This window comes from Heterodontus francisci, chromosome 5, assembly GCF_036365525.1.
Source record: "Heterodontus francisci isolate sHetFra1 chromosome 5, sHetFra1.hap1, whole genome shotgun sequence".
Taxonomy (NCBI): domain Eukaryota; kingdom Metazoa; phylum Chordata; class Chondrichthyes; order Heterodontiformes; family Heterodontidae; genus Heterodontus; species Heterodontus francisci.
Genome location: NC_090375.1, coordinates 146,547,351 through 146,564,543, shown reverse-complemented (window position 1 = coordinate 146,564,543; position 17,193 = coordinate 146,547,351). Strand labels below are relative to the sequence as shown.

Below are 17,193 nucleotides of genomic sequence, written 5' to 3'. Positions count from 1 at the left end.
TTATTCTTTTCCGCATTCTTCCAATGCATGATTACTTTTTGTGTCATGGTCATTTTATTGAGCATATTACCTCTTACCAATTAAACTTTGTAATTTCTTCACAATAGTGACAGAGGCAGTTAACTCCAAAGTCTATATATTTTTAATATCCATTTAGAGAATTAGCTGGTCTCACTACTTGCTGAAGGAGTTCTGTAACTGTCTCTCTCTCTCCTGACTGGTTTTCTACATGCTGGAGAGGATACAATTCAGTGGGATAGGCAACATGTCACTTCAGACAGTCATAGAGTTACACAGCACAGAAACAGGCTCTTTGGCCCATTGTGTCTGTGCCGGCCATCAAGCACCTAATTATTCTAATCCAATTTTCCAACACTTGGCCCATAGCCTTGTATGCTATGGCGTTTCAAGTGCTCACCTAAATACTACTCAAATGTTGAGGATTCCTGCCTCTACCACCTCTTCAGGCAGTGTGTTCCAGATTCCAACCACCCTCTGGGTGAAATTTTTTTCCTCAAATCCCCTCTAAACCTCCTGCCCCTTACCTTAAATCTATGCCCCCTGATTATTGACCCCTCTGCTAAGGGAAAAAGTTTCTTCCTATCGAACCTATCAATGCCCCTCATAATTTTGTATACCTCAGTTATATTTCCCGTTAGCCTTCTCTGCTCTAAGGAAAACAGCCCTAGCCTTTTCAATCTCTCTTCATAGCTGAAATGCTCCAGCCCAGGCAACCTCCTGGTGAATCCCCTCTGCACCCTCGCCAGTACAATCACATCCTTCCTATAGTGTGGTGCGCAGAACTGTACACAGTATTCCATCTGTGGCCTAACTAACCCTGCTCTTATATTCTATGCGTTGGCTAATAAAGACAAGTATCCCATATGCCTTCCTAACCACCTTAAGTACCTGTGCTGCTGCCTTCAGTGATCTATGGACAAGTACACCAAGGTCCCTCTGACCCTCTGCACTTCCCACGGTCCTACCATCCATTGTATATTCCCTTGCCTTGTTAGTCCTCCCAAAGTGCATCACCTCACACTTCTCAGGATTAAATTCCATTTGCTATAGCTCCGCCCATCTTACCAGCTCATCTATATCGTCCTGTAATCTAAGGCTTTCCTCCTCACTATTTACGACAACACCAATTTTCGTGTCATCTGCGAACTTACTGATCATACCTCCTATATTCACATCTAAATCATTAATGTACACTGCAAACAGCAAGGGTCCCAGCACCGATCCCTATGGTACACCACTGGTCACAGGCTTCCACTCGCAAAAACAACCCTCGATCATTGCCCTCTGCCTCCTGCCACTAAGCCAATTTTGGATCCAAATTGCCAAATTGCCCTGGATCCCATGGGCTCTTACCTTCCTAACCAATCTCCCATGCGGGACCTTATCAAAAGCCTTACTGAAGTCCATGTAGACTACATCAACTGCTTTACCCTCCATCCACACATCTCGTGACTGCCTTGAAAAATTAATTCAAGTTAGTTAGACACGATTTCCCCCTGCTGAAGCCATGCTGACTATCCCTGATAAATCCCTGCCTCTCCAGGTGGAGATTAATCCTATCCTTTAGAATTTTGTCCAATAGTTTCCCAACCACTGATGTTAGACTCACTGGCGTGTAATTACCTGGTTTATCCCTGCTACCCTTCTTGAGTAATGGTACCACGTTCGCTGTCCTCCAATCCTCTGGTACCTCTGGCCAGAGAGGATTTGAAAATTTGTGTCAGAGTCCCTGTTATCTCCTCCCTTGCCTCACATAGCAGCCTGGGATACATCTCATCTGGGCCTGGGGATTTATCCACTTTTAAGTCCGCTAAAACAGCTAATACTTCCTCCCTTTCAATGCTAATATGTTCAAGTATATCACAATCCCCCTCCCTGATCTCTACACCTACATCGTGCTTCTCCATAGTGACCACAGATGAAAAGTAATCATTTAAAACCTCACCTATGTCCTCTGGCTCTACACACAGATTGCCACTTTGGTCCCTAATGGGCCCTACTCTTTCCCTGGTTATCCTCTTCCCTTAATATACTTATAAAACACCTCAGGATTTTCCTTTATCTTGCCCGCCAGTGTTTTTTCATGTCCCCTCTTCGCTCTCCGAATTACTTTTTTAAATACCCCCTACACTTTCTATACTCCTCCAGTGCCTCCACTGTTTTCAGCGCTCTGAATCTGCCGTAAGTCTCCTTTTTTTTCCTAACCCAATCCTCTATATCCCTTGACATCCAGAATTCCCTGAACTTGTTGGTCCTACCCTTCACCTTAATGGGTACATGTTGGCTCTGAAGTCTCACTATTTCCTTTTTGAATGACTCCCACTGGTCTGATGTTGACTTTCCTACAAGTAGCTGTTCCCAGTCCACTTTAGCTAGATCCTGTTTTATCATCTTAAAATCAGCCTTCCCCCAATTCAGTGCCTTTATTTCCGGTCCATCTTTGTCCTTTTCCATAACTACCTTAAATCTTAGAGTTATGGTTTTTTTTTTTTACTATCTCCGAAATGCTCCCCCATTGACACTTCTACCACTTGTCCAGCTTCATTCCCTAGGATTAGGTCCAGTACTGCCCCGTCTCTTGTAGGACTTTCTACGTACTGGCTTAAAAAGCTCTCCTGTATGCATTTTAAGAATTCCGCCCCCCCTTTAAGCCTTTTGCACTAAGATGATCCCAGTTGATATTGGGGAAGTTGAAATCCCCTACTATTATTACCCTATTATTTTTGCACCTCTCTGAGATTTGCCTACATATCTGCTCCTCTATCTCTCCCTGACTGTTTGGAGGTCTGTAGTACACTCCCAGCCAAGTAATTGCCCCCTTTTTGTTTTTAAGTTCTACCCATATGGCCTCATTTGAGGAACCTTCTAAGCTATCATCCCTTCTTACTGCAGTAATTGACTCCTTGATCAACAGTGCAATGCCATCTCCTCTTTTACCCCCTCCCCTGTCATGCCTGAAGATTCTATACCCTGGAATATTGAGCTTCCAGTCCTGCCCCTCCCTCAACCATGTCTCTGTGATAGCAATAATATCATAATGCCATGTGCTAATCAACGCCCTCAATTCATCTGCCTTACTCGTAAGACTCCTTGCATTAAAATAGATGCAATCCAGCCTTGCATTTTTCATTTGTGCTTTAACAGGTCTATACTTGCTCTGCCTTCCAGACTGACTCAGTTTCTCTTCTATGTTTGACTGTGCATCACCCCTTACTGTACCTCCATTCTGTATCCCATCCCCACTGCCAAATAAGTTTAAATCCCCCCCCCCACCCCCCCCACCAACAGCACTAGCAAACCTCCCAGCAAGGATGTTGGTCCCGTTCCAGTTCAGGTGCAACCCGTCCAACTTGTACAAGTCCCACCTTTGCCAGAAACAGCCCCAGTGATCCAGGAAACTAAAGCCCTCCCTCCTGCACCACCTCCTCAGCTACGCATTAATCTGCTCTATCCTCCTATTCCTACACTCACTAGCACGTGGCACCGGGAGTAATCCAGCGATCAGTTTATTCTGATACACTTTTTCAACATTGGAAGAACCTTTGAGCCCATTTTGAACTTCCATAGGATAAGAGACGCAGACCTCAGTCGGCATGCTCCAGTTCTTCCTGTGTCGCTGTACTGATGAAGGTTCTGCAGTGGTTCAATGAAACATATGCATAAGTTTATGTTACAGACAGTGGTCGGGTTTACTATTGGCAAATGAGTTAGCAAGTGGTGTATCTTCTATTAATTTTTCATTTGAAGAGAATAAGATGAAAGTTCTGCAATCAAATGAAATATGTTGTATTGACTTTATACCACTGTTTCGTTTTCCTTTTAATAAACTCAATTCACGTGGTCTGATAATGTTTATTTTTCCACTATCTGAAGTGCAGAACACAAGAGATCTTGTGTTAACTGCAGAATGTTATTATGATAATGAAAGGATTCAGGTAACATTACCAGATACTCAGTGTGATCAAACCACTTGCAGTTCAAGGCAGTCTGTCTACCTTCTGTATGCAACTAGGATTGGGCAATAAATGCTGGCCTTGGCTGTGACGCTCACTTCTTGAGAATGATTTTTTTTTTAAAAAACAAGAGAATTACATGGATCAAGCCCAAGAATATCAATAGCGACATGGTCTTGACATTTAAAATGGCATGTGTATCATTACTTATCAGTCCCTTTCTAGGTCTCTGTATACTGATTTTATACCTTCATTTGTAAATTTAATACCCCACATTTTTGATCAATATGCAAAACATTTGCTAATGCTAAATTTTATTTTCCATTGTCTTCCCAATTGCATAACTGATATATATGCTTTTGCAATTCTTTGCCTTTGTCAGCTGCTGTTGCTATTTTAGGGTTGCCAGAAAATTTGACCAACTTAGTTTTGGTATCCAGGCCATTTATACTTCTGAGAAATAACGGTTTCCAATGGAGGTGTAAGGACTTTCTGGGAAAATGTATTTTTCCTCTCATCTATTTCTCTTCCTTTTTAGAAGGAATGAATTAGTCGGACCTTCAATGAACAGTTTCTAGTAATTCAGCTAAGGCACTTAAGCACACACGCACTCATTTACACATACTCACAAGGCAGCACCTGTACTCCTGCATGAATATTAGTACTACGCTGAAGTCCTGATCTGTTTGAGTGATGTCATAAATACTACACCAACACCACATTATGTGGTATAACCTCAACCACCAAAGTGACTGAAGGAACAAATATTTAGTTAGATGCCTGGGTTGAGTTCCTCAGTTAAATCTTCAAGAATGAGCTTTCTGGCATTGGCAGATCAATGCCGCAGCCAGAGCCGCAGTCAGTGCAGATTTGGTATCAGTCAGCTTCATTTGAAGCAATTTGAGGTTCAAACGACTTCTCTGGACAATGTCAAAGCCTGCATAACATTGGCGCCAATGTCCTCAACCAGTTGCTGCTCAAACCACACAATGTCTTCTCTATCATTGTCACCAGCCAAGAAAGACCAAGCAAATGAACAAGAGATGAAGCTATTTTAATAGCAAAGCTGGAGTTCCTTTGCATGGAACCCATGACAAAAAGCAGCAGTCTTTTTTCAAAGTTTCCACTTAGTAGCTGGAAATACTGATAAACAGAGCAAAACTACTCTGATGTGGGAAGGAACAGGAAATAACTTGATTCTGAGACAAGGGTCCTGAATCTTAGTAAAGGAAACTATGAAGGTATGAGGCACGAGTTGGCTATGATGGATTGGGAAACGTTACTTAAAGGGACGACAGTGGAAAGGCAATGGCAAACATTTAAAGAGCGCATGGATGAACTGCAACAATTGTTTATTCCTGTCTGGCACAAAAGTAAAACGGAAAAGGTAGCCAAACCATGGCTTACAAGGGAAATTAGAGATAGCATTAGAGCCAAGGAAGAGGCATATAAATTTCCCAGAAAAAACAAGACCTGAGGATTGGGAGCAGTTTAGAATTCAGCAAAGGAGGACCAAGGGATTGATTAAGAAGGGGAAAATAGCATACGAGAGCAAACTTGCGGGGAACATAAAAACGGACTGTAAAAGTTTCTATAGGTATGTGAAGAGAAAAAGATTAGTGAAGACAAATGTAGGTCCCTTACAGTCAGAAACAGGGGAATTTATTATGGGGAACAAAGAAATGGCTGACCAACTGAATGCATACTTAGGTTCTGTTTTCACAAAGGAGGACACAAATATCATACCAGAAATGTTGGGCAACACAGGGTTTAGTGAGTGAGAAGAACTGAAGGAAATCAGTATTAGCAGAGAAATGGTGTTGGGGAAATTGATGAGATTGAAGGCTGATAAATCCCCAGGGCCTGCACCCTTTTCCCCTACTCAAGCATGATGGCAATTCCTAGCAATATATGGAAATGAATAAATGAGGGAGGATGCAAGCAATCAAGATTCTAGCTAAATAGAAAATGCAACAGGCAAAATTAATCACTCCATGGTGCTTTCTGATTAAGACATTTACAAACCAGAACCTTGAACTGATTGTGATTTGCACCTCCAAGTATTAACTCATTATAAAGTTCAAGTTTAGTATATTTGGCATATTTTCCACACAGTTCCATCTTTAACTTTACTGTATGAACAATAATGTTGCTGCACCATCTGGAGCACATGAAACTGTTTCCAGACTCAATAACTTTTAAGTACATACAGATGTCATAGAATCTCAGAATTCTGCTGTCCAGAAAGCTCTTTGAAAGTGCATTCCAGTTAATCCCATTTCCTTTTAACTTTTTTTAATTTTTTACAGTATGTAGCTACTTTGTTTTCCAGAATTCCCGAAACACTCTGCCTATAAAAGAAATAAACTTTTGGGCTTTCTGTTATGGCCACTTAATTCAGAAAACTTCACATAAGTGTCAACAGGATTAATGTTTGGTGGTTTTAAAATCACTAAAAGGGGATTCTTACCTGTTGTTAAAATTAGTGCAGTATTTGAGACCTTGACAACCCAGCTGACATGGTTCCCTGACATCAGCCAGGCACGTAAACATAGCAGCTTCCAGAGGGTTATATTCACAGACCCTATCAAATTCTTGCCAGTGAGGTGTACTTGCCCACCTGGTACTGTACAACTTAATACACAGGTCCCTGCCAAAATAAGAAAAACATTTCTTAAAAAAAGGGGAAACATTTTCAAGTTTAGAGTACATACCTGCAATACTTATCACAGTTCTTCATACAAATGATTTATATAATGCATTTTAAAAACTCAAAATAAGCACAAAAACATTTAGTGCAAACTGGCCTCTCAAGTTCTAGAGGGTTTACTGTGGTATCAGTCCATGTAGTTTCCTAGACGGTGTTTGATTGCCTCCAGGGACTGAGGAGGAACCTGCTACAGCTTTTTCCCTATAAATTAACCTGAGTTTTCTTTTGCTCCATTCTTCTCAGAAATTGCCTCACTGGATGGGGGCTAGAGCTAGCTGCACCATATTTGGATGGGGCAAGTTGCATGGATCACCTTACCCTGTTTCTGTCCTTTTTCATACTTTCCTAAAATCCCACATAATGTCACATAACCTGATAGTGTTATCACAGGCTTTGTTTGTAATACAACATTTTGATGTTAATACTTTATTACAGCAGTGCCACAGTCCACTACCTCCCACAAGGAACGACACTAGCAGGAACCTCATCTTGGGAAATCACAGCCATGACTTTCCAGAGATTAATTTTAATAATGGAAAAATCATAGACTGCGCACCTGTAATTCTCCAGGATGAGCTTCTGAGTGCCAGGACTGCCAGATTAAAGAATCACTCTTTACAAGAAACTCTACACTTAAGCCAATGCACTTTAGTATTGCACCAGTATATTTCTTCCGGGAAGCTCTCAATTGTTCACCTCAGATCTATGACAGAACTGCAAGCACAAAAGCATTGTCAATTTCTTACTTAGCATATTGATATCAATAAGCATAATCGGAAAAAGCACACTTAAACCAATAAAGTTTAATGTTAATGCCAATAAGCTTTTTGTGTGATATCCATAACCTCAAGATTGGTTCCATTTTTATCATTCTGATAGACTTATAACTATCAGCACTAATATTATAACTCAAAACATGCTTTCCAAATGCAAACCAACATTTGGAGGCCAGAATCTAACTGCACCGCATAGTACACTACACTTCAGCAAAGTAAAAAGTCGCAAACAAAAACATGAAGAAACCATTTGAAGAATGAAAATGAACAAAATGTGTCAATTCAGCTATATCATAAATGAATAGGGTTTAGAAACACTGAAATATGAACAAAGTTGATTATAGAACAGTATCACCAGTAAAGGAGGATGAATGATGAATGCAAAAGATCATGATGTGAAGGAGGAACAGAGTGGGAGACAGGGTAAAAAGAATCAAGAGGATGAGAACCACTAGTACAGTGATAGAGCAGTTCAAGAAGAAACCAGAAAGTCTTGAATTTAGCTCTAGTGGGAAGAAACCAGAAAGGCTTGAGCAAAGCTTTGATAGCAGGCCATTTCAAACAAAGAAAGACTTGCATTTATATAACATCTTTCATGACCTCAGGACATCCAAAAGAGCTTTACAGCCAATTAAGTATTTTTTTTTTGAGAGTGCTGTGTTGTCATAATTTAGAAAATGTGGCAGCCAATTGAAACACAGCAAGCTCCCGCAAAGAACAACATTGAGACAATTTGTTTTAGGTGTTGGTTGAAGGATAAATGTAGGCCACAAATTCATCTGCTCTTCTTTGAACAGTGCCATGGGATTTCTTAAGTCCACCGTGAAGTTGACGGGGCCTCGGTTTAATATGTCATCCAAAAGACAGTGAAGCACTCCCTCAATATTGCATAGAAGTGCCGGCCTGCATTATGTGCTCAAGGCTCTGGAGTGAGGCTTGCACCATAGTCTTCTGACTTAGAAGATTGAGTCAATGAGCCAAGACTGCCATTTATGATCCATATCTGCACCATCACTAAGACCGCCAATTTGCATCTTTAACATTGCCCAACTCAACCTTTGCCTCAGCTCATCTGCTGTTAAAATCCTCATCCATGCCTTTGTTACCTCTGGACTTGACTATTCCAACGCTGGCTTCCCACATTCTACCCTCCATAAACTCGAGATGTCCTAACTCGCACCAAATGCCTTTCCCCTTTATCCATGCTTTCTGACCTACAGTGGCTGCTGGTTAAGCAACGCCTCGATTTTCAAATTCTCATCCTCATTTTCAAATCCCTTCAAAGCTTTGCCCTCCCCCTCCCCCCACCCCCATCTCTGAAATCTCCGCCAGCCCTACAACCCTCAGGTGTCTGCACTGCTCCAATTCTGGCCTCGAGTGTCCCTATTATGATCACTCCACCATTTCCGGCCACGCCTTCAGCTGCAAAAGGCCCTGAGCCTTGGAATTCCCTCCCTAAACCTCTCCATCGCCCTTCCTCTCTTTCTCCTTTAAGATGATCCCTACAACCTACCTCTGACCATGCTTTTGGTCACCTGTCCTAATATCTCATGAAGCTCAGTGTCAAATTTTGTTTGATAACGCTCCTGTAAGCTATATTAAAGGTGCTATATAAATACAAATCGTTACTGTTATGATGGTATTTATAGTTTCTTCTTAAACTGCTCTATCTGTTCTATAGTGGTTGACTTGACTTTTTGGCTCTTTACCATCTCACACTGCTCCTCCTTCGTAATCTTTTGCATATGATAACTACTTTAGAAATACATGGTGCCAGACCCTGTGAAAGGTTATGGAAATTTCCAAAATGATTCACTAAAGAATCTAAGAGCAGATTTTTAGAGCTCCACGAGAAGCAACAAGATCACCAGGGAAAATCTAAGGTTACGTACATTTCCACCCAGCATGGAATCCATACTGCAATCACATTAGGCCAGAACTGATTAGGTGATGACCAGCTTGAGAGTTCACAGCAGCTTACAGAACTTTTACTAGTGTAAAGGCAATAGGGCAATAGTTGGAAGGGTAAAATACCCCACTTTTTCAGAAATAGGATGAACACATGAAAGTTTCTAAGAGAATGGTAGTCTGAGAGTAAGAACTTGCATATGACAAATGTAAGCTTTGAGCCCCACACCTTTAAGGCAATTTAAAGATATTAGGATCACAAGACTTATTGGAGTCCAGAGAGAAGACCTGGCAGACAAGAATTTGTGAAGAATTTAAAATCTTTTGGATACTATTGCAAAAATGCTGGTAGGTACAAATTAATCAGGTCAATCCAAGAACACAAGAACTAGGAGCAGGAGTAGGCAATTCAGCCCCTCGAGCCTGCTCCGCCATTCAATACGATCATGGCTGATCTCATCTTGGCCTCAACTCCACTTTCCTGCCCGTTCTCCATAACCCTTCAACCCATTTCTAATTAAAAATCTGTCTATCTCCTCCTTAAATTTGCTCAATGTCCTGGCATCCACCGCACTCTGGGGTAGTGAATTCCACAGATTCACAACCCTTTGAGAGAAGTAATTTCCCCTCATCTCTGTTTTACCCCTTATCCTAAAACTATGACCTCTCATTCTAGATTGCCCCACAAGAGGAAACATCCTCTCTATGTCTACTTTGTCAATCCCCTTAATCATCTTATATACCTCAATTAGATCTCCTCTCATTCTTCTAAACTGCAGAGAATAAAGGCCTAAACTTCTCAATCTCTCTTCATAAGACAAGCCCCCCATCTCTGGAGTCAATCTAGTGAACCTCCCCTGAACTGCCTCCAATGCAACTACATCCTTTCTCAAATAAGGGGACCAAAACTGTATGCAATACTGCAGGTGCGGTCTCACTAATGCCTTGTACAGTTGCAGCAACACTTCCCTACTTTTATACTCTATTCCTTTAGCAATAAATGCCAAAATTCCATTTGCCTTCCTTATCACCTGCTGTACCTGCAAACTAGTTTTCTGCTATTCATGCAAAAGGACACCCAGATCCCTCTGCACTGAAGCCAAGATCACAATGGACAATGGCTTGTGTGCGACTGAAGTCTCATTACAGAGATTAAAATAAATAATGAATGAGGAAAATCTTTAACCTGTTAAACATCTCAAAACCAGACAATGCAGTCCATAACAGGATGCGTCTAGGACTGTAACTGGTCTGGAAGTTTGGTTTTGACTCAATTACAAGAATAATACTAACCAGCCAATCAAAAAGGCTAAGGCGCCCTAACGACAGTGCATGGTTGGCAAAAGTGGGACTTTTAGTAACTGGTACTCACGCCCCCAACGAAGAAGAACATAAGAGGACACTGGAACAGGACAGAGCTGCAGTTGGTAGGAAGACAAGGTGACCCATCCAGGAAAAAGTTGACACATTAACCTCAAGAGCAACTGGACTGATCACCTTGCAGCCTTGATGACACTGCAATTCTGCACGGCTGTATGAAATTATGTGACAATTTTTTTTTTTAGAGATACAGCACTGAAACAGGCCCTTCGGCCCACTGAGTCTGTGCCGACCATCAACCACCCATTTATACTAATCCTACACTAATCCCATATTCCTACCACATCCCCACCTGTCCCTATATTTCCCTACCACCTACCTATCCTAGGGGCAATTTATAATGGCCAATTTACCTACCAACCTGCAAGTCTTTTGGCTTGTGGGAGGAAACCGGAGCACCCGGAGAAAACCCACGCAGACACAGGGAGAACTTGCAAACTCCACACAGGCAGTGCCCAGAATTGAACCCGGGTCGCTGGAGCTGTGAGGCGGCGGTGCTAACCACTGCGCCGCCCTAATTGCTGAGTGTTCAATAAAATGTAGTTTAGCCTAAGATAATTTGTTGTTGTATTTTCCTCCATCGCACCGCTTGGGTCGGCGTTACTCAGGTGCTATTGATGGTATACAGAAATCCTGTACTTGGTCAGTCAGAATGAAGCAAAATTGGGAGAGTCTTCATTGAAGTAACTGAGAATATTGTAAAAATGAAAATCATTCCAAAAAATCAATTTTTATTTTTTACAACGAAGGTTTGGACAGAAGAGGAGTAGAGAGGACTCAGAATTTACAAGTTACAGGTCTGAAAAAAGGACAAGGAGGAAGGAAGAGAGAGCAATTGACACTTTTCAATTAAACTGAGTTCAGTATCTCAAAGATTAGCTGTGCAGAGGTTAGAGAGATGGTGATAAAGTTGGAATAAGAATAATCTTTACAAGACAGAGCAAAATAACAGACATGATTCAGCAAAAATATAGCACCAGGTCTGAAATTACAGGAAGGGTGAGGTATGAAACTTTTTCCATGCTGCCTACATTAGCATCAGATTCTTCACTAGCATAGGTAGAAGGATCAGTAGAGTAAAAGCAAGAGGTGGTCCAGGGAAAGCCATCGAAGAACTGTTAAAGACCATTCCAGTTGGGCTAACTTCTCTATGACTGTGACCATCTTCGATGCAAGAGTAAAGAAAAGGGAAGGAAGCATAAAGCAACTCAAGCAGGAGGAAAATGGGAAGAAAATAAAGGAACTTCCCTTTCGAGGAGATCAACATACTATCTAGAATATATTCAATATCCTGTCTCCTCTACAAAATTGTACCATCCTCTTAGATTTCTGGTACGCCAATCTGACAAAGATGTGTGTCAACAGTAACAGAGGCCCGTCACATGGCTAGAGCTTATGCAGGGTAGGAGTTAATACCATATCAACCGTGTAATTAGACATGGCCTCAAGGTGATCCAGTGATAAGTATTTAGTTCCATTGTCCAGTAAAATGCAGAGCTCCCACACCAAACCTCTGCATGAGGTCCAACAAAGAAAATGACACTCCAGAGTTTAAATTTGCTCAGGGAATCCTTTGTAACTCCATGAAGTGTCTAGCAAAGAGAATGTTGAGACATTGCTGAATCAGTGTTGTACCTAAATGGCATTAAGAGGCCAAGACGGAGGCCACACCCCCCACCCCAAGCAATTTTTTCTATGCCTCCTGAAAGAATACATCCGAGATTGCACTCAACAACCAGATCTACTACCAGAATTATCGGTAATGGGATTACCATTATTAACAGAAGAATTCAAGGTCCTCTGGTGCAGAATAGGTTGAATGTTTTCAGCTTTCTTGAGGGCTTCAAATCAGTGAGAATACACTGAGCTTCCCTGGCTACGGCTACAATTTCTATGTTCTGGGACTGAAAAGTTTACCCATTGGGTGTTCATTCTTCAGACAGTGTAGGAACTTAGTCAAGCTAGACTAGATCTGGGAATTGACTTTTGAGGCATGCTGGATGGGCACGCAGTAACCTTGCACCCCAATGAAACTCCAGGAAGTACACACTAGCACTAACCCATTTTCACCTAGTACTGATCTAAATATACTTCATATTAAAATCCCTAAAGCGGCCCGAATCAGTGTTTGGGAGAGACTGTGATGTGCGAAGGATGCTCATCGTCTGAAGAACGAAGATGCCCTTAAGAGACAGGTATCCCTTCTCTGACTGAGGGATCCTTCACGCATCATGGGAGCCAAACCAAAGCAGTACCCAAAAAACAGATTGTAAATTAACTGCCTTTGTTAATTTACACGAAAGTCTTGGATTCATGAAATCTCCAGCTGATTGAAGGGGTGAAATTGAGGAGCAAAAGTTGCAGCAAATCTGACTTCTCCCACTGAGCCAAAAGTAATAAAGGGAATTGAGGCAACTTCCTTTTTACATTATACATTTGTGAGCGGTTGCCTATTAAAATATTGAAGTACCTTAGCGAGAAAAATAAAGTACTTTTACTCACGGTACCAACCTGCAGACAGAAGTATTTGCTTTAGAACAACAGTGCAATTTAGCACCATCAACAGCTGTAGCAGGCAACCCATTTGTGCTGTTATCCGGATTACTTGATCCAGAACTTTCTAGAAAGCACTGCCAGAGTGGATCTTGTGGCAGAGGCATTTTCTTACACCCATCGATAAGTCCATCAACAATTTCTTGATCTGTGGACTTTGTCATCAGCACTCTTCGACACGTGGTCTGGCAAGCATGGTCTTCTGCTCTGTCACAGCAATATAAACCTAAATAGTTGGAAATTCGTTAGTACCATTTACCTTTACTGCACTCTTTATTGGGATTGCTATTTATGTTACATTTCAGAACTCGCAAATATTAAATTGCAAATGATACAGGGAAATGCAAAAAGGACACCCCTCATATACAGAATGTTGTAAGTGGAACAATGTCCTCAAAGAACTGCCAATAATTATGGGATTTGATAATTGCTGTTTACCTTTGGAGCACAGCGAACATAGCTGGACTTCATAAGTAGGTATGACTACAACATGCACACTCGTACTAGTCACTGAGGGTTTTCTTTTCTAAACCGAGAAACCCCAGAGAAATGTCAAGGCCAACATCACATGGCACTACCTAGGTTGAAAAGTGTAGGAGAGAACAAAGATAAATCAAGCAACAGCAGTTAGGTGATGCCAAGCTTGAATTTTAAAAGATTATCAAACCATTGGCCAATAAAGGAGATAGTTTCAAATTTTAATGACACAAGGAAATCATGCCCAGTGAGATTCTCAATAGGGCAACTTGTAACTGAAGAGTACCCCTAAACACCCAACTACTTCAACCATTCTGATTTTTATTTGAAGAATAGGGCTTTGCTCTATAGTGTTGAATTTCCAAATGTATTCTTGTAGCTCAAAGTCAGAGAAGATGCTGGGGTACAACACTAATTATGCCCAAAATTGTTTCCAGTAGTCTACAAATGTGATCTAATTAAAGCAATGCAAGAGAAGTTTGACTTTGTTCCATTCCACAAATTATTGACTACAGTCCAAAGGAAACGGCATGAAAAATCCTAAAATGAACACCAACACATCAGCAGACACAAATCACAGTTACCACCTTGAGTTGTACTCAAAACTTTCACCACATTTGCAACTTTTACATCTAATCTGAACAATGATCAAGCCAGAGCTTGATTGGGCTGATTTAGATGAATTTGAGCTATTTTACAGGGGATATCAAATTCAACAATGTGTTAATGTTCAGGCTCAATCAATCAGAATGACAGCTCCGGCTGTACTTGTTCTGCGTTGCTGTTGCCAGAGAAGACACTGAATGATAGGAAGAAGTGAGAGTATGCATGCTTCAGCTTCTTAGTAGACATATTCATGGGCAAAAAGTCACCAAAAATATTTCCTTTGAGCAGAGCAAAATTCCATTGGTGAAATTTTATCCCAACCCAAATAATTGAGGTTGTGTCTTTAGAGTTATGCAGGGCATGAACTGCTTACGCAAAGTTAATTACAACAGGAAGAAATATAAGAGGATGACAACACTAGACTCTCAAAAATACAGCTCAGATTTTTTCTAGGAAGTGCACAGCTTTTCAAACCCCATAACTGAAGGCAGAGGGCAGTGAACAGTTCTTGGTTACAACGTGCACTGAGAAAGTTTGTTCTTCATCAGTAAATAGCAACCAAGTTTGCGAACCTTGCCCCTATCGAAAGCTGTGGGACCAATCCTTAGTAGAGACAAGTGATCTAGTTTAGTATTTCCAGGAGAGAGTCGCCAGTGTGCTTTGACACAGATGTCAACCACATGCCTTGTACCAGTGGGTTCCAAGCATATTTCACAGCAAAGCTGTAAAGGATAGATATTTTACATGGATGCTGTAAAGCTGCTTGGTATCAAGAGGCAGTGTGAATGCATTCAGGAATTGTTGTGGCCAATAACTTTGGCTTTGACCCAGTTCCAGCATTGTATTTAATTTTATCAGTTCCAAACTTGAACAAACTTGAATTTATGTGGTGCCCGTCACATCCTCAGGATGTCTCAAAGTGCTTCAGCACAATTAATTACTTTTGAAGCATAGTCACTGCAGCAGCAAACAATGAAGCATCTTTGCACATAGCAAAGTCCCACAAACAGCAAAGAGTTAAATGGCCAGATAATCTGTTTTGGTGGTGCTGGTTGAGGGTTACATGTTGGTTAGGTCACTGGATTAACTTTCCTGCTTTTCTTCTCCTGATCATTTGCATCCACCTGAACAGGCAGATAAGGCCCATTAAGGTTTAATGTCTCATCCAAAACAAAATGCACCTGTGACAGTGGAGCAATCCCTCAAAAATGTATTGAATTGCCAGCTTTGCTAACGCACTTAAATTCTCCAATGCGGCTTGAACCCATGACCATCTAACTTAGGCCAGAATGCCAACACTATGCCAAGCTGGAGATTAACTAAAAGGGTTTTCTCCAAGATACTATTGTTCTCTTTGGGTAACTGATAGGGACTTTAAGACATTTGGAAAGGAGGTTATTGAAAGTGTAAGTATTTGCAGAGGCTCCGACACAGAGAAAAAATTGGAAACCAGATACCCAGACAGACAGGATAGGAAGCTAAGTCATGTTTTTGATGGCAAACATAGCAAGCCCCAAGACAGGCTATCTAATATTTAAAAAGTTACTGGAACTTGCAGAAGTACTTACACTTGGGTCTGGATGAAAGTAACAATAGAATAGGAAAAGAATAAAACAATCAACAGCAGTTTCTTAAGTGCAAGGTATTGTCTACTATAAAATATTGGCAACAAGCAGAAGAATTTCATTTTATTTCAGCAACCTGCTTAAGGGTGGCCACATCCAAGCACTGAGAAAGCCACATATGTAGGTTTCGAGTACATGAGGACTGTGCCCACAGGGACACACCTCACAGAACTGAGGCAGCGATTGGCAAGGGCCGAAGCTAAGAAACCCAAGTATCCAAGTCTGTCTAGGTATCATGCTTGAGTTAACCCACCTAAAGACACATTAGTTTCCAGCATAGAATACTGGTAAGCTTCCTGATACACGTCCAGCTGAGAGGACCTTAACTGTTGGAACAATGACTTGCAGGGTTATGTGGAATCAAGTCAGGTGGGGCAGGGTGGGGGAGAAAAGGGTGGTAGGAAGGAACCAGTTTCCAGTAAAAGAAGGATAGGCTTGCATTTATATACCACCTGTCATGAACTCAGGGTGTCCCAAAGCGTTTTACAACCAATGAAGTATTTTTGAAGTATATTGACTCTTGTAAGGTAGCAAGGATGACTGCCAATTTGCGCACAGCAAAGTCCCACAAACAACAATTAGATAAATGACAGGATAATCTTTTCTGATGTTAGCTGAAGGATAAATGTTGGCTAGGACACCAGGAGAACTCCCCTGCTGTTCTTTGAATAGTGCCATGGGATCTTTTATATCTATCAAAAGGGCAGTTGGGGCCTTGATTTAACAGCAAAATGACGAACAGTGCAGTACTCCCTCAGTACTGTACAGAATTGCCAACTAAAATATATGCTCATCTCTGGAATGTGGCTTGAACCCAAGACCTACTGTCTCAGAGGCAAGTGTGCTATCACTTACCCAAGGTTGGCACCAGTTTTTTTTTTTTAGAACATTACAGTGCAGTACAGGCCCTTCGGCCCTCGATGTTGCGCCGACCTGTGAAACCATCTGACCTACACTATTCCATTTTCATCCATATGTCTATCCAATGACCACTTAAATGCCCTTAAAGTTGGCGAGTCTACTACTGTTGCAGGCAGGGCGTTCCACGCCCCTACTACTCTCTGAGTAAAGAAACTACCTCTGACATCTGTCCTATATCTATCATCCCTCAACTTAAAGCTATGTCCCCTCGTGTTTGCCATCACTCTCCGAGGAAAAAGACTCTCACTATCCACCCTATCTAA

At 41.4% G+C, this 17,193-nt stretch overlaps 1 protein-coding gene across 2 annotated transcripts in view; it reads right to left on the bottom strand.

Annotated features, from left to right (window-relative positions):
* Positions 1–17,193, bottom strand: part of reck (reversion-inducing-cysteine-rich protein with kazal motifs) — a 223,797-nt gene that overhangs the window by 80,514 nt on the left and 126,090 nt on the right. For both annotated transcript variants that reach the window (XM_068032209.1, XM_068032210.1), the window contains 2 exons: positions 13,260–13,527; positions 6,445–6,624 (listed from right to left, as the gene is read on the bottom strand). In XM_068032209.1, coding sequence (XP_067888310.1) covers positions 6,445–6,624; positions 13,260–13,527 — 448 coding nt within the window. The remainder of the gene's footprint in view (positions 1–6,444; positions 6,625–13,259; positions 13,528–17,193) is intronic.